General features: G+C 47.1%; 1 protein-coding gene across 1 annotated transcript in view; it reads left to right on the forward strand.

Moving 5' to 3' along the window:
• The window catches only part of ADAMTS18 (ADAM metallopeptidase with thrombospondin type 1 motif 18), a 148,497-nt gene that overhangs the window by 80,058 nt on the left and 52,849 nt on the right, over positions 1-15,590 (forward strand). The window contains exons 7-8 of the mRNA XM_073582822.1: positions 4,726-4,885; positions 13,678-13,783. Of these exons, the coding sequence (XP_073438923.1) occupies positions 4,726-4,885; positions 13,678-13,783 (266 nt within the window). The remainder of the gene's footprint in view (positions 1-4,725; positions 4,886-13,677; positions 13,784-15,590) is intronic.

A 15,590-nucleotide genomic window follows, 5' to 3' on the forward strand; every position in this document is an offset into this window, starting at 1 on the left:
AGTACCATGCTCGATTCACCATCCCACATGTTTGGCACCTGATTTTCAGCCACTAAACATGCAGAGATTGCCTGACAATTACTGCAATGCCATTGGTGATTAGCATTACTGTGATTGGCCCGGCCGCACAGCGTCATCATTTCCGTAATAGACCCGGTAATGCTATCTTGTATTGTACCTGTAAATAATGTAGGGAGAGGTGCTGCTGCAAAAGGGACAGTGTGTTATATAGCTTTCCAGTACCTGCTGGTGCAACATTAAACCAACAGACCTTATTAAGGCTAATTCAAATAGATTACATTCTATAATACCGCTTTTAGCTTTAATTAAGGGAGAATTTGCTGCTGGAGTAGGAATAGTGTATAAAGGTACTGTCACACTTAGCGATGCACCAGCGATCCCGACCAGCGATATGACGCTGTCAGGATCGCTGGTGCATCGCTAAGTGGTCGCTAGTGAGCTGCCACACAGGCAGATCTCACCAGCGACATCACAGGGGTCGGGGGTCGCTACTTATCTGTCAGACGAGGTGATCCTGATGTCCTCCTGCCCGCGTCCATGCGTCACTCGTCGTCACAGCAGGAAGCCCAGCAGGAAGCTGACGACGAGAAATGGTCCAGGACGTTCTCGTGTGATCAGCGATAACCAGCGGGGGAGCGGTCGGAGGAAAGTATCAGACGTAGCGATATCGCTAGCGATATCGCTATAACGTCACAAAAACCAGTGCCGTTATAGCGATATTGCTAGCGATATCGCTTAGTGTGACAGGCCCTTTAGAGGCATGTAGAGCAGGGATAATTGGATTACAGTCCTTGGCGCTGCCACGTACTCGCAAAATCCTTTAAATAGATTATATTCTCTAATAATACCGCTCTTATCTGAAATTCATTTAGGGTTAGCTGGCGGTGTAGGGATAGCATATTACAGACATCTACTCAGGATTGTTTGTGCTACCGTGACTCGTGCTGCCATGTACAAGCCAAACTCCTTGTCCAGGCATCTTCCCCATCCTGTTCCTCATTCCATTTCAGCACTGTTTCCATCCATTTCAGAGATTTTCCTTCCCCGCCCAAAACATCTTCGGACGGAAAAATGCTTGAGATTCCCATTGACTTCCACTATGCTACTTACTTGACTTGAGCACCTGAGCAGCATGACTTGCTCTTTTCAAGTAATGAACATCGGTGCATTTTAGTGCTAGCCCATCACTGGTTTTAAATTTGCTTTTGTTACGCTGTTTTCCAATCGGATTAATTTATTTTATATTTTGAAAGATCGGACATTTCTGAATTGTTTTATTTTCAATGGGGAAAAAGGGAGGTGATTTGAACTTTTGTTTTTTTTATTCATAGTTTTAAAGACTTTTTTTTACTGTATTTAATAATCCCCTTATGGGACTTGAAGCTGAGATCATCCGATTGCTTGTGCTATATATTATTATTATTATGCATTTATATAGTGCCATTTATTCCATGGAGCTTTACATGTGAAAAGGGGAAATTTAGACAAGTATAATAAACACGTGTAAGACAAGGGACACACAAGTACATAAGGAGAGGGGACCCTGCCCATGAGGGCTCACAGTCTACAGGGATGGTTGAGGATACAGTAGGAGAGGGTAGAGCAGGTCATGCGGTGGTTCAGTAGACCGAGGATCATTGCAGGCTGTAGGCTTGTCAGAACAGGTGGGTCTTCAGGTTCTTCTTGAAGGTTTCCGTTGATGGTGAGAGTCTGATGTGTTGCGGCAGAGAGTTCCAGAGTATGGGGGAAGCATGGGAGAAGTCTTGTGTGCGGTTGTGGGAAGAAGAGATAAGGGGGGAGTAGAGAAGGAGATCTTGAGATGATCAAAGGTTGCGTGCTGGTAGGTACCTAGAGACCATGTCACAGATGTATGGAGGAGACAGGTTGTGGATGGCTTTGTATGTCATGGTTAGGGTTTTGAATTGGAGCCTCCGGGCAATAGGAAGCCAGTGAAGGGCCTGGCATAGGGGGGAGGCTGGGGAATAGCGGGGAGACAGGTGGATTAGTCGGGCAGCAGAGTGTAGGATGGACTGGAGCGGAGCCAGAGTGCTAGAGGGGAGGCCAGAGAGTAGGAGGTTGCAGTAGTCGAGGCGGGAGATGATAAGAGCATGCACTAGTGTTTTTGTGGTTTTGTGGTTGAGGAAAGAGCGGATCCGGGAAATATTTTTGAGTTTGAGGTGGCAGGAGGAGGTGAGGGCTTGGTTTGAAAGAGAGCGCAGAGTCGAGGATCACCCCAAGGCACCGAGCGTGCGGGACTGGGGAAAGAAAGCAGCCATTGACATTGATGATTAGGTCTGGTGGAGGGGTAGAGTGAGATGGGGGAAAGATGATGTATTCTGTTTTGTCCATGTTCAGTTTGAGAAAGCGAGCAGAGAAGAAGGCTGAGATAGCAGACAGACATTGTGGGATTTCAGTCAGTAAGGAGGCGAGGTTGGGTCCAGATAGGTAGATCTGCGTGTCATCGGCATAGAGGTGATACTGCAAACCGTAGGATTCTATGAGCTGTTCCAAGCCAAAAGTGTAGATGGAGAATAGTAGGGGTCCTAGGACAGAGCCTTGAGGAACACCAACAGACAGGGGGCGAGGTGAGGAGGTGGTGTGTGAGAGGGAGACACTAAATATTCGGTCTGTTAGGTATGATGAGATCCAGGATAGGGCCAAGTCTGTGATGCCAAGAGATGAGAGAGTCTGTAGCAGGAGGGAATGGTCTATGGTGTCGAAGGCAGAGGACAGGACCAGGAAAAGGAGGACAGATTAGTGTCGCTTGCTCTTGGCGGTTAGTAAGTCGTTAGTGACTTTAGTTAGGGTAGTTTCAGTTGAGTGATGCGGTCGGAAGCGAGATTGTAACCGGTCAAAGAGGGAACAGGAGGAGAGGTGGGAGGACAGTTCAAGATATACATGCTGTTCCAGTAGTTTTGAGGCGTAAGGGAGAAGAGATATCGGGCAATAGTTAGACACAGAGGATGGATCAAGGGAGGGCTTTTTGAGGATGGGTGTGATTGAGGCATGTTTGAAGGATGAGGGAAAGACACCATTTGTAAGTGAAAGGTCGAAGAGGTGTGTTAGAGATGGGATGAAGACTGTGGCCAAGTTTGGGATGAGGTGAGATGGGAGTGGGTCGAGGACACAAGTGGTGAGGTGTGATCTTGACAGAATGGTGGAGAGCTGATCTTCTGTCATGGTGGAGAAGCTGGCTTTTGCAGAACAGGGCTGAGCGGCTAAGAGGGGCATTGGGGGCTGCGGGCCAAAGTTTTGTCTGATCTTGTCGATCTTCTGCTTAAAGAAGGATGCAAAGTCTTCAGCAGAAATGAGAGGAGGGGGAGGAGGTGCTGTGGGACGGAGTAGAGAATTGAAAGTGTTGAAGAGTTGTTTAGGGTTGTGACACAGGGAGGATATGAGAGATGCAAAGTAAGTTTGCTTAGCGGCAGAGAGTGTGGACTTAAAGCTGGCAAGGGACTGCTTGTATGCGCTGAAGTGCTCAGTAGAATGGGTTCTCTTCCATCTCCGCTCAGCATCCCTGGAAACCCGTCTCAGTTCTTTGGTCAGGCTGGTCAGCCAGGGCTGCCTGTTGATTGTAGAGGGTGGCAGCCGAATCAAGTGTTAATGTTATTGTGGTGTTATAAAAAGTGGCAGCAGCATCTGTGTCATGAAGGGAAGCTATGTCTGTAAGAGGGAGAAGGGACTCCAAGAGTGATTGTAAATTGAGGTGTTTGAGATTTGAGATATACAGGAGAAATCACGATCACGATCTCCTATGAACGTTGACCACGGGCTGGTGTACACTGGAGAATAACGTCACTAGCGCGCCGATGGGAGCTTGGAATGAAAACTGTTTTTGAAATGTAGTTGCACAAAGATTTTTTAACTTTTGGTATTTTTATGACAGCACTGAAAAGTTTTGAAAAGTGAGTGGTGCTTAAAAGAGAAGTGTTATAATCATGGCTGAAAGATGCTCCAAATTTATAAGTGCACACCTCTTAATGAATTTGGCACATCTTTCTCTAGTGTGACCTTTAACCAGACTGGCTTACAAATCACCAGGATTGCTTAAAGATCATCTCTCACTGGATTTTTTTTTATTTATTTAAATTGATTACCTCTTCCAATTGCTGCTGTTTCACTGATTTTGGAACAGTTTTTTTTCTTCTGTGCCCCTCTGTTTCAAAGTTATGCCCCTCAATAATAATGTTGCAAACATTTCCTTTAACTAACTGCGCATGTACCACATAGTTTCTCTGTGGGTGTGGCAGTATTTTCAGTATTTTGATTGGCCCGCATCAGAGGAGAAAAAGAACAGGCCCACAAGGATTTCTGTGATACACGCCCAGTTGCTTAATGGAAGAATTTGCACCATTTTTACCAAGGGTCATAACTTTGGAAGGGAGGGACACAGTAAAAAAAGAAAAACTGTTCCAGAATCATTGGAGCAGCAGAAATTGGAGGAGGTACTCCGTTTAAGTTAAATAATCCAGGCAGGTGGGGGTAAAGTAACAGCTGGGTATTTAAGTGGTACATGATGCATTTTTCATTATTTTATGTAATTACCCGCTTGGGTCAATTTTTGAATGTCTAAAAAGAACTTTAATTTTTTTTCCCCAAAATATACTAATAACAAGACACTGATTGTTGAATCGACCATTAGTAATTAGAACTTTTTGTCGACATTAATACCATTAATGAACCCTTTCCACCTTATGTTTTCAGGCCGGGCTAAAGATCACTCACCATGCCGATCAATCCTTAAATAATTTCTGTCAATGGCAATCTGCTCTTATAGGAAAGAATGGAAAAAGACACGATCACGCCATTTTGTTGACAGGATTGGATATCTGCTCTTGGAAAAATGAACCTTGCGATACTTTAGGTGAATATTTCATAACGTTCTTCTTTTACTTAAAGACGATGACCATGTTTGCACAGTTTTTTTTTAACATTAATGTTATGACTAGAGTTGAGCGACTTTTGGTTTTTTAGGGTCGAGTTTCGTTTCGTGAAACCCGACTTTTCCAAAAGTCGGGTCGAGCAACATCGGACGACTATAGGGAAAAGTCGGGGTCGTCCCGAAACACGAAACCCAATGCAAGTCAATGGGGAATAAAAGTCGGCAGTGAGAGGAGGACAGGAAACACACCTACAGTGCCCATTTGAATGCCAAAAGCATCAATTCTTCTTACTTAAGCTTGTCAACCCTAATTAACTTCATAATACAAGTTACGCACTGAAAAACAGGTGTTATTTGGCTAAAGTTGTGGGGGGGAGGGCTGGCTCCAGGTTTTCATGTGCCCTGGGCGAAAGAGCGCCCCTTTAACACATACCACAACTCATCGTGCTCCGATACGGCAGAGAAATAGCGGTATAGTACAATGAAAAATACTTCACTTTTTACATCTCATGACAAGGCCCATCTTTTTCTCCATACATAATCATTGGTCCCATATAATGTTTGAAACAGTATATGATGAGCTCCACATAATGCTACAGTATATGTTGGTCCCCATGGATGAAGCTCCACTGTCTTATGGGCCCAAATAATGCTCCAAACATAATGGGCCCCATTTCTAATGCTCTAGTGTATAATGGGCCCTGTAAATGCTGCTCCAGTGTCTGATGTCCACCTTTGGAATGTTCCAGTGTATGGTGGGCCCCATCTATCATTCTCCAGAGTATAGTGCTCCCCAAAAATTGCTGTCCTAACATTGAAAACAATGAAATAAGTCTCCTCGCTAGGGAATCCCTGTACTAGTCTGGACTCCTTGTCGTTCCATCTTCCATCTCACTGCACAGTATTTCAACCTTGCAAGTGCTGTGATCCTGAGCAAGCAGGGGGGGCCCACTCGTTGGCGACGGCACTGGCACAGGGCCCCTGATAGTACGGTGGTGTGTCTGATGGCGGGTGGGCCGAACCTGCACTTTCATCTGCAGCTTCCTCTTTGTCACCGTGTAAGATGGAACTGTATATGGGAAGGGTAACCTGAGTTTCATCAGGGTCAGATTCAGGCCGTGTAGCGTGCGAGGGGAATGTAGTGGTCTGGGTCAATGTACCAGCAGATTCATCGAGCAGTGGCTGGGCATCAGTGCACTTGTGTCACCCCCAGGAGTACGGTCGCCACAGTGGCATTACCTTCCTCCTAGGGAGTGTGATGTCATGCTTGGGAGCAACGAAGGATCTCTCTAGCAGGTTAACTGATTGGGCGGCGTTATTCCCACGAGTCATGACCCTCCAAACAGCGTTCATGAAGGCAAAGTGTTTGTTTTACGTGGGCAGTATGGTTGCAAAGCTGAACCTTAAAGGAATGTCCAGAAGGGCACCACCAGGAGTGGAGCCTACGGTTTAATTCGACTCCACCTGGGAAACCTCAACCATGCCAGCTACAGAACAGATGCACACATTGCAAGCTTAATTCCGTTAACGAACGAGACTCCGTCATGCCCCGCTGTCCGAGACCGGCTTACTAGAGGGACATGTGAGGCTCTGGCACATGAGATTGGCCAATAACTGGCGTGTCATGCCCTTACATGTCCGTGGCTGCATGTGCGCTACACTGAAAAGGCCAGCGTTTGTCGCTTACAGGTGCAGATAACCTGCTGAACAACGTTAGTGATGGGGATCTGTGATTACAATTATTACCCGCGAACGATGATTTCCCAGTAAGTGCAGGTCAACCGCAGTTCTGGAATTAGGCCTAACCGTCATTCCTGAAAAAATGAAAAACTTACGTGTGCAAGCCACAGGTGCTGTAGCTTGCTTAACAGCTCGCCAGCCGTTCTCAGGCCCAGTATGGATTACACGTGATTGCACAAAGGTGAGAAAGGGTACCGTATTCCCGGATAACATGTATGGATAGCATAGTGTACACATTCAAAATATATGTCTATACATCAGGAGGCAGGCTCAGACGGTGTTAGGCCCAGTATGGATTGCACGTGATTGCACAAAGGTGAGAAAGGGTACCGTATCCCCGGATAACATGTATGGATAGCATAGTGTACACTTTCAAAATATATGTCTATAGATCAGGAGGCAGGCTCAGACGGTGTCAGGCCCAGTATGGATTGCACGTGATTGCACAAAGGTGAGAAAGGGTACCGTATCGCCGGATAACATGTATGGATAGCATAGTGTACACTTTCAAAATATATGTCTATACATCAGGAGGCAGGCTCAGACGGTGTTAGGCCCAGTATGGATTGCACGTGATTGCACAAAGGTGAAAAAGGGTACCGTATCCCCGGATAACATGTATGGATAGCATAGTGTACACATTCAAAATATATGTCTATACATCAGGAGGCAGGCTCAGATGGTGTCAGGCCCAATATGGATTACACGTGATTGCACAAAGGTGAGAAAGGGTACCGTATCCCCGGATAACATGTATGGATAGCATAGTGTACACTTTCAAAATATATGTCTATACGTCAGGAGGCAGGCTCAAACGGTGTCAGGCAGAGTATGGATTGCACGTGATTGCACAAAGGTGAGAAAGGGTACCGTATCCCCGGATAACATGTATGGATAGCATAGTGTACACTTTCAAAATATATGTCTATAGATCAGGAGGCAGGCTCAGACGGTGTTAGGCCCAGTATGGATTGCACGTGATTGCACAAAGGTGAGAAAGGGTACCGTATCCCCGGATAACATGTATGGATAGCATAGTGTACACTTTCAAAATATATGTCTATACATCAGGAGGCAGGCTCAGACGGTGTCAGGCCCAGTATGGATTGCACGTGATTGCACAAAGGTGAGCAAGGGTACCGTATCCCCGGATAACATGTATGGATAGCATAGTGTACACTTTCAAAATATATGTCTATACATCAGGAGGCAGGCTCAAACGGTGTCAGGCACAGTATGGATTTGACGGCCCAGACTACACAGCGGAGGAGCAGGGAGAGGTAAAGATTGCAAATGCTGGGGCCCTGCCCAAGCAAGGGGGGCCCACTCGTGGGCGTCGGTACTGGCACTGGGCCCCTCATAGTAAGGCGGTGTGTCTGACGGCGGGTGTGCACCACCACCGTCAGAGACACTTGATTGCACTATGAGGGACCCTGTGCCAGTGCCCGCGCCCAAGAGTCGGCCTACCCACCTGTCCAGGGCAACGGCACTCGCACGGTGTCGTGCGCTAGGTGGTGACCCCGGCCATGGGGGGGGAGGCAGCACAGTTAGGGAGTTTTAGAAAGTGGCATATGTTGATGTTGGACATTCAGCTGATGCAAAAGGCAAAATAGGTCAAGTCCCAGGAAGAGGTGGACCAAAGCAAGCCATTTTTCTGTCACCCTATGTGTCATCAGGGGAAGGTGGGACAAAATCCTTGGAAACCCATGCATGATTCGTTTTAATGAAGGTTAGATCATCCACATTTTGGGTTGACAGACGGGTCCTTTTTTCTGTCAGGATTGATCCAGCTGCACTGAAGACTCTTTCCGATAGCACATTGCAGCTGGGCAAGCGAGCTCCTGTAAGGCATATTGTGCCAATTCAGGCCAGGTGTCCAGTTTAGCGGCCCAATAGTCAAAGGGGAATGACCTGTGTGGGAGAACATCGATATGGGAGGCAAAGTAGTTTGTAACCATAGTTGACAACTGCTGTCTCCTGTCACTTTCCATCGATGCAGTATTACCAGTTGTGTGAGCGGTACTTGAAAAATCAGTCCACAACATTGTCATGAAACCCCTGTCTCCAATGCCACTTCTGCTGTGTGCACCACGAACACCTCTGCCAAGCTGCCCCCGGCCCGTACGGCTCGTGTGAGAACAATCACCGCTGCTGTGTGCTGGGAATGCCTCAAGCAACCGATTTACCAGAGTTGCTTGTTTATTAGCCAATATTAGGTCAAGGTTCTCCTGTGGCATGATGTTTTGTAATTTGCCTTTATAGCGTGGATCCAGGATGCTGGCCAACCAGTAGTCGTCATCGTTCATCATTTTAGCAATGCGGGGGTCCCTTTTTAGGATCTGCAAGGCATAATCTGACATATGGGCCAATGTTCCCGGTGTCAATGATGCACTGCGAGTGCTGGTTGGAGGAGCACTTTCTGGCAAATCCACATCCCTCCAATCACGCACAAACCCTGTACCAGACCTTGCCACGCCAACATTTTCACTTGCCCCACGAGATGCATCCTCCTCCCCTAAGTAATCATCCCCATCATCATCCTCCTCTTCTTCCTCCACCTCGTCCAGGAGAGGTCCCTGAGCAGACAATGGCTGAATGTCATCAAGGATTCCCTCCTCCTCTTCCTCCTCGTCAACATTGGCTGCAGACGCCTGCTCCTTAAGGTGCGTCAAAGTTTGCATGAGCAGACGCATAAGTGGGATGCTCATGCTTAGGATGGCGTCGTCTGCGCTTACCAGCCGTGTGCATTCCTCAAAACACTGAAAGACTTTACAGAGGTCTTTCAGCTTCGACCACTGCACACCTGTCAACTCCATGTCTGCTCTCAAAGTGCCTGGCCGTGTATCCTCCCACAAATGCATTATGGCCTGCCTCTGCTCGCACAGCCGCTCAACCATGTGCAGGGTGGAGTTCCACCTTGTTGCAATGTCGATAATGAGGCGGTGGTTGGGAAGGTGGAGCAATCGCTGCAGCTTCTGCATACGAATGGAGTGTACAGGCGACCGGCGGATGTGCGCGCACAGTCTTCGCACCTTCTGGAGCAGGGCTGTTAACTCCGGATAATTTTTGAGGAAGCACTGCACCACCAGGTTCAAGGTGTGAGCCAAGCAAGGTATGTGGCTGAGTTTTGAAAGGGCTATGGCTGCCACAAAATTACGGCTGTTATCACTAACTACCTTGCCTGCCTCAAGATGTACACTGCCCAGCCAATACTCAGTTTGTCGCTGAAAGTACTCGGCCAGCACCTCGGCGGTGTGTCTGTCGCCCAAACACATCATCTGCAACACAGCCTGCTGACGCTTTCCACTAGCTGCTCGATAGGGGGACACCTCGTGTGCAACAGTGGCAGCTGCAGATGGAGTGCTCGTACGACTGCGCTCTGTGGACGAGCTTTCGTTTCTGGAGGAGGAGGAGGAGGAGGAGGGTCGAACGCCTACAGCCAACTGTTTCCTATACCGTGGGCTAGGCAGCACTGTCCCACCACCGCTGTCCCCTGTGGACCCTGCATCCACCACATTAACCCAGTGCGCAGTGATGGACACGTAATGGCCCTGGCCATGCCGACTGGATCATGCATCAGTTGTGAGGTGCACCTTTCCACTCACTGACTGCTTGAGTGCATGGACAATGCGGTCTTTCACATGATGGTGGAGGGCTGGGATAGCTTTGCGAGAGAAGAAGTGGCGACTGGGTAGGTCATAGCGTGGTACTGCATAGGCCATGAGTTCGCGGAAAGCTGCGCTTTCCACCAACCGATAGGGCATCATCTCTAACGAGATTAGTTTGGCAATGTGGGCGTTCAAACCCAGTGTACGCGGATGAGAGACTGAGTACTTTCTTGACCTACTCATAGTGTCTGGGAGGGTGAGCTGGACTTGAGAGCTGCATATGGTGGAACTAGCGGTGGACAGGGCGGACTGAGAGAGGGTTGATGATGGTGATGGAGTTGGTGTTCTTTCTGATGGCCTAGATTCAGTATTTCGTTGATATAACAGTGGGATTCCCTGACTGCTGTGGCCTTGCAACGACACCTCAACATTTGCTGCTGTGCTAACCGGTGGGCTTACAGTGGGGGAAACAATGTAGCGTTGCTGACTACCTTCTTTGTGATCAGTTGCACATGTGGTACTTGAGGTTTGGTGTTGTGTCCACGCTTGCAAGTGCATGGTGGTTAAATGTCTAAGCATGCAACTGGTATTCAAATTTTTCAGATTTTTCCCTTGGCTAAAGGTCTTTGCGCACTTCTTACAGATAACCTTGGGCTGATCATGAGGATTTTGTACAAAAAAGTGCCACACTGCACTCTTCCTACTTTGGCAGACATTTTGCGGCCTAGCACGCTGTGATATTTTGACCCTCTGGACAAGCTGTCCAGCAACTCTTTTGATTTTTGGAACCTGTCTTTGGAGTGCTCCGTGCCTGCCAGATAACAGCTGTTGCGATGTCGATGTCTGCTGTGGATGCTCCTCATCTGAGCTATTGGAAGCAGCACCCTCTTCCCCCAATGGATGCCAATCTGGGTCAACAACTGCGTCATCCATCACCTCCTCTTCAATGTCATGTGCACCTTCCTCTGTGTCACCGTGTATGGTGGTATAGTGTGCGGGAAGGGGCACCTGAGTCTCATCAGGGTCAGAATCTGGCTCTGTAAACTGCGAGGACAATGTAGTGCTCTGAGTGAATGTACCAGCAGAATCATCTATCAGTGGCTGTGCATCAGTGCACTCCATGTCAGATTCATCTAGGCCTGGGTAATTCACCATTTCACTTGATAATCCAGGCATGGTATGTGAAAACAGCTCCATGGAGTAATCAGTAGTATGGCCTGCGTCATCCTTCAATCTTGGTTGGGGTGAAGGACACAAGGAAAGGTGTGGTTCATGAATATGAACCTCCAATGACGACTCAGTGCTTTTATTTTTTACAACTTCAGAAGAGGAGGCGATAGAGCTGGAGGCTGAGTCAGCAATGTAAGCCAAAACTTTTTCCTGATGCTCTGGCTTTAGAAGCGGTTTGCATTCGGTCCTATTTTGCTTTTGCCACTACCATCAGATCCACCACCAACACCATCATTACCAGCTGCCAACCCCCGCCCAATTCCACGGCCTCTTCCACCAGCCTTCCTGATTTTTGGTAGAAATTAAAACAAAATCCAACAAAATATATAGTAATGTAAAACAAGGTACAAGGTGTCTATAGGACAGGGGAGATTTTGAATTTCTCAACACACTTGTGGACACTGGACACTTTTGGATTGTGTGAGGCCCACTGAATATCAGAGCACTATGTCACAGGCTGGATGGCACAGGTGTGAAAAAAGTGACTACAGGATCACGGAGATTTTGAATTTCTGCACACACTAGTGGACACTGGACACTTTTGGATTGTGTGAGGCCCACTGAATATCAGAGCACTATGTCACAGGCTGGATGGCACAGGTGTGAAAAAAGTGACTACAGGATCACGGAGATTTTGAATTTCTGCACACACTAGTGGACACTAGACACTTTTGGATTGTGTGAGGCCCACTGAATATCAGAGCACTATGTCACAGGCTCGATGGCACAGGTGTGAAAAAAGTGACTACAGGATAAGGGAAATTTTAATTTCTCAACACACTTGTGGACACTGGACACTTATGGATTGTGTGAGGCCCACTGAATATCAGAGCGCTATGTCACAGGCTGGATGGCACAGGTGTGAAAAAAGTGACTACAGGATCACGGAGATTTTGAATTTCTGCACACACTAGTGGACACTGGACACTTTTGGATTGTGTGAGGCCCACTGAATATCAGAGCACTATGTCACAGGTTGGATGGCACAGGTGTGAAAAAAGTGACTACAGGATCACGGAGATTTTGAATTTCTGCACACACTAGTGGACACTGGACACTTTTGGATTGTGTGAGGCCCACTGAATATCAGAGCACTATGTCACAGGCTCGATGGCACAGGTGTGAAAAAAGTGTCTACAGGATCACGGAGATTTTGAATTTCTGCACACACTAGTGGACACTGGACACTTTTGGATTGTGTGAGGCCCACTGAATATCAGAGCACTATGTCACAGGCTTGATGGCACAGGTGTGAAAAAAGTGACTACAGGATCACGGAGATTTTGAATTTCTGCACACACTAGTGGACACTGGACACTTTTGGATTGTGTGAGGCCCACTGAATATCAGAGCGCTATGTCACAGGCTCGATGGCACAGGTGTGAAAAAAGTGCTTACAGGATGCTTCACTGTGGCTGTGATAACAGCCGTTACTCGGTACTGTGTGAGGAGTGTGCACTGCTGTATGGTGTGAAAAAATGCACGCTCAGTACCTCAGCAGGACAAAAAAAAAATTGGGATTGCTTTTAAAAAAGCAGTTTGCAGAGCAGTGGGTAAACAGCAATGCAGCCGTCAGGAAGCCTTAGAAGGCAGCCTAACAACCAACACCGCTGATCCACCAAAATATAGCCACCCCTTGCACTGCACACACAGTGACTGGTGTGTTGTACAGGCCAAATCGCTAGCAGCAGAAGCAGTTTTTTTTTCTTCTTCCCTGCCTAACGCTCTCCCTACAGAATCAGCAGCAACCTCTCCCTATGCTAAGATCAGCAGATGTAAGATGGCGGTCGGCGTGCACGCCCTTTTATACCCCCTGTGACGCCCACCAAAGCAAGCCAATCACTTGCATGCCCTTCTGAAAGATGGTGGTGACCCCTGCCTATGTCATCATGTTGCCCACAGTGTCCGTGGATCCTGATTGGCTGAAAAAGAGCGCAAAACAAACTTTTGAAACGCGACTTTGGCGCGTAAGTCGCCGACCTCGTGGCTGACCTCATCCTAGGATCGGGTTTCGTTTCATGAAACCCGACTTTGCCAAAAGTCGGCGACTTTTGAAATTTTTCGACCCGTTTCGCTCAACTCTAGTTATGACGTTTCCTTAAATTCAGGCAATACTTTGTATATTTTATGACATGATGAAGTAATAACTTTATAGTTATATTAATCGAGATTATCTATTTTTATTTATTTTATCAGGTTTTGCACCAATTAATGGTATGTGCAGCAAATATCGCAGTTGTACCATTAACGAAGACACAGGTTTAGGCCTGGCATTTACTATTGCTCATGAGTCTGGTCACAAGTAAGTACGTTACTCATGTAATATATATATCGTGGTAGATTGGCTCATTTGGCTGTACACGGACGTAGACACGGAAACAACATCGCTTTAGTTTATTTGATGTGGCATAAACCAAGGTGAAGCACATAGTAAACACGGCCCTCTGGGCAAAACAGCAAAACAAAACTAAATGGTAGCACTAAGCAAAGCCCTTCTATTAGCTGGGATCAGCCCGCTCAGAGTTAGCAAGACCCACAGTTCAGGTATAAGCCAAACACAAACACTTCTCTGGAGTGTTCCTCTTCAGACACAGAACCCTGTTGCCTTTGGAGGCCAGCTACTTAAGCCCCAGAACACACCCTGGGGTGGAGATAAGGTGGACATCCTCCCACCCACTCTATGGATGTCCACATAAAACCCAGCCTATTATACAAATTAGCTGGTAACCCCTCCCCGCCAGCACTCTATCAGTGAATTTGTCACAATATATATATGAGATGTTCAACTGGGAGGTAACATTCTCCTAGTCAACTGGGTGTTTCCATATCATTAAATTGTCCACCATTACTATTATCTAGATTTAAAGAGTAAGTAAACTTTTTTTTGGAATTTTCTACTACATGGAATGTTATGAAACTTTTAAAATCAATTTATTACAGGATTTTTCTTCATCACTTTAACAAAAATTGCATGCAATTGGCTTTCAAAACCATGCTTTTCCCCAGTTTATTTGTTTGCTTTCTTCTGCATTTTATAGTACAGATGATGGCCGTGATGGGTCAGCTCATCTCCTGTGTCTCACTAAGGCTACTTTTACACTTGCGTTAGGAGTCGCAGCTCACGGATGCCGTGCAGCTCCGCCCCCTGTCGCGCCCCCACTGGTCAGCTCCTCCTATGGGCGCATGACGACATGCGCCAAACGCATTGTGTTGCATTTTGGTGCACTAGGCGCACTGTCAAAAGGAGACATGTGCCATCAAAATCATACCAGCGCATGGCCTGTGTACCCAATGCTAACGATAGGGTACGCAGGTCACATGCAGCATCATGCGCCCATAGGAGGAGCTGACCGGAGGGGGAGCAGCAGGGGGCGGAGCTGCACGGCAGCTTTGCGCTGCCCATCCTAGCGCAAGTGTGAAAGTAGCCTTAGAGGAGGAGACAGGAGCTGACGAATCACTGGAATGATCTGTACTCTGAATGAAGACGTATATATCAATACAGCTGAAGGTAGTGAAATAGACTGGAGAAAATCCAGGGTTTTTTTTTATCAGAAATGAAAACTAATCCCCCTAATAAAGTGATTTTCAAAGTTGCATAATTTTCCATGTTCAACAAAATTATATAAAAAATAAAATCAAAGTTTAGATACTCTTTAAGGGGATGCCAAAAACATTGTTGAGGCTAGTTTCACACTAACCCTAAACCCTAACTAACCCTAACCCTGACCTTAACCCTGACCCTAACCCTAACCCTAACCCTGACCCTAACCCTGACCCTAACCCTAACCCTAACCCTAACCCTGACCCTAACCCTAACCCTAACCCTGACCCTAACCCTAACCCTGACCCTAACCCTTAACCAAACCATACTTAACCCTAACCCTGACCCTAACCCTAACCCTGACCCTAACCCTTAACCAAACCATACTTAACCCTAACCCAAACCCTAAACCCTAACTAACCCTGACCCTAACCCTAACCCTAACCCTAACCCTAACCCTGACCCTAACCCTAACCCTAACCCTGACCCTAACCCTTAACCAAACCATACTTAACCCTAACCCTGACCCTAACCCTAACCCTAACCCTGACCCTAACCCTAACCCTAA

The sequence above is a fragment of the Dendrobates tinctorius genome, unplaced genomic scaffold (genome assembly GCF_039654945.1).
Source record: "Dendrobates tinctorius isolate UK_male_01 unplaced genomic scaffold, ASM3965494v1 ptg000009l, whole genome shotgun sequence".
In the NCBI taxonomy this organism is placed as follows: domain Eukaryota; kingdom Metazoa; phylum Chordata; class Amphibia; order Anura; family Dendrobatidae; genus Dendrobates; species Dendrobates tinctorius.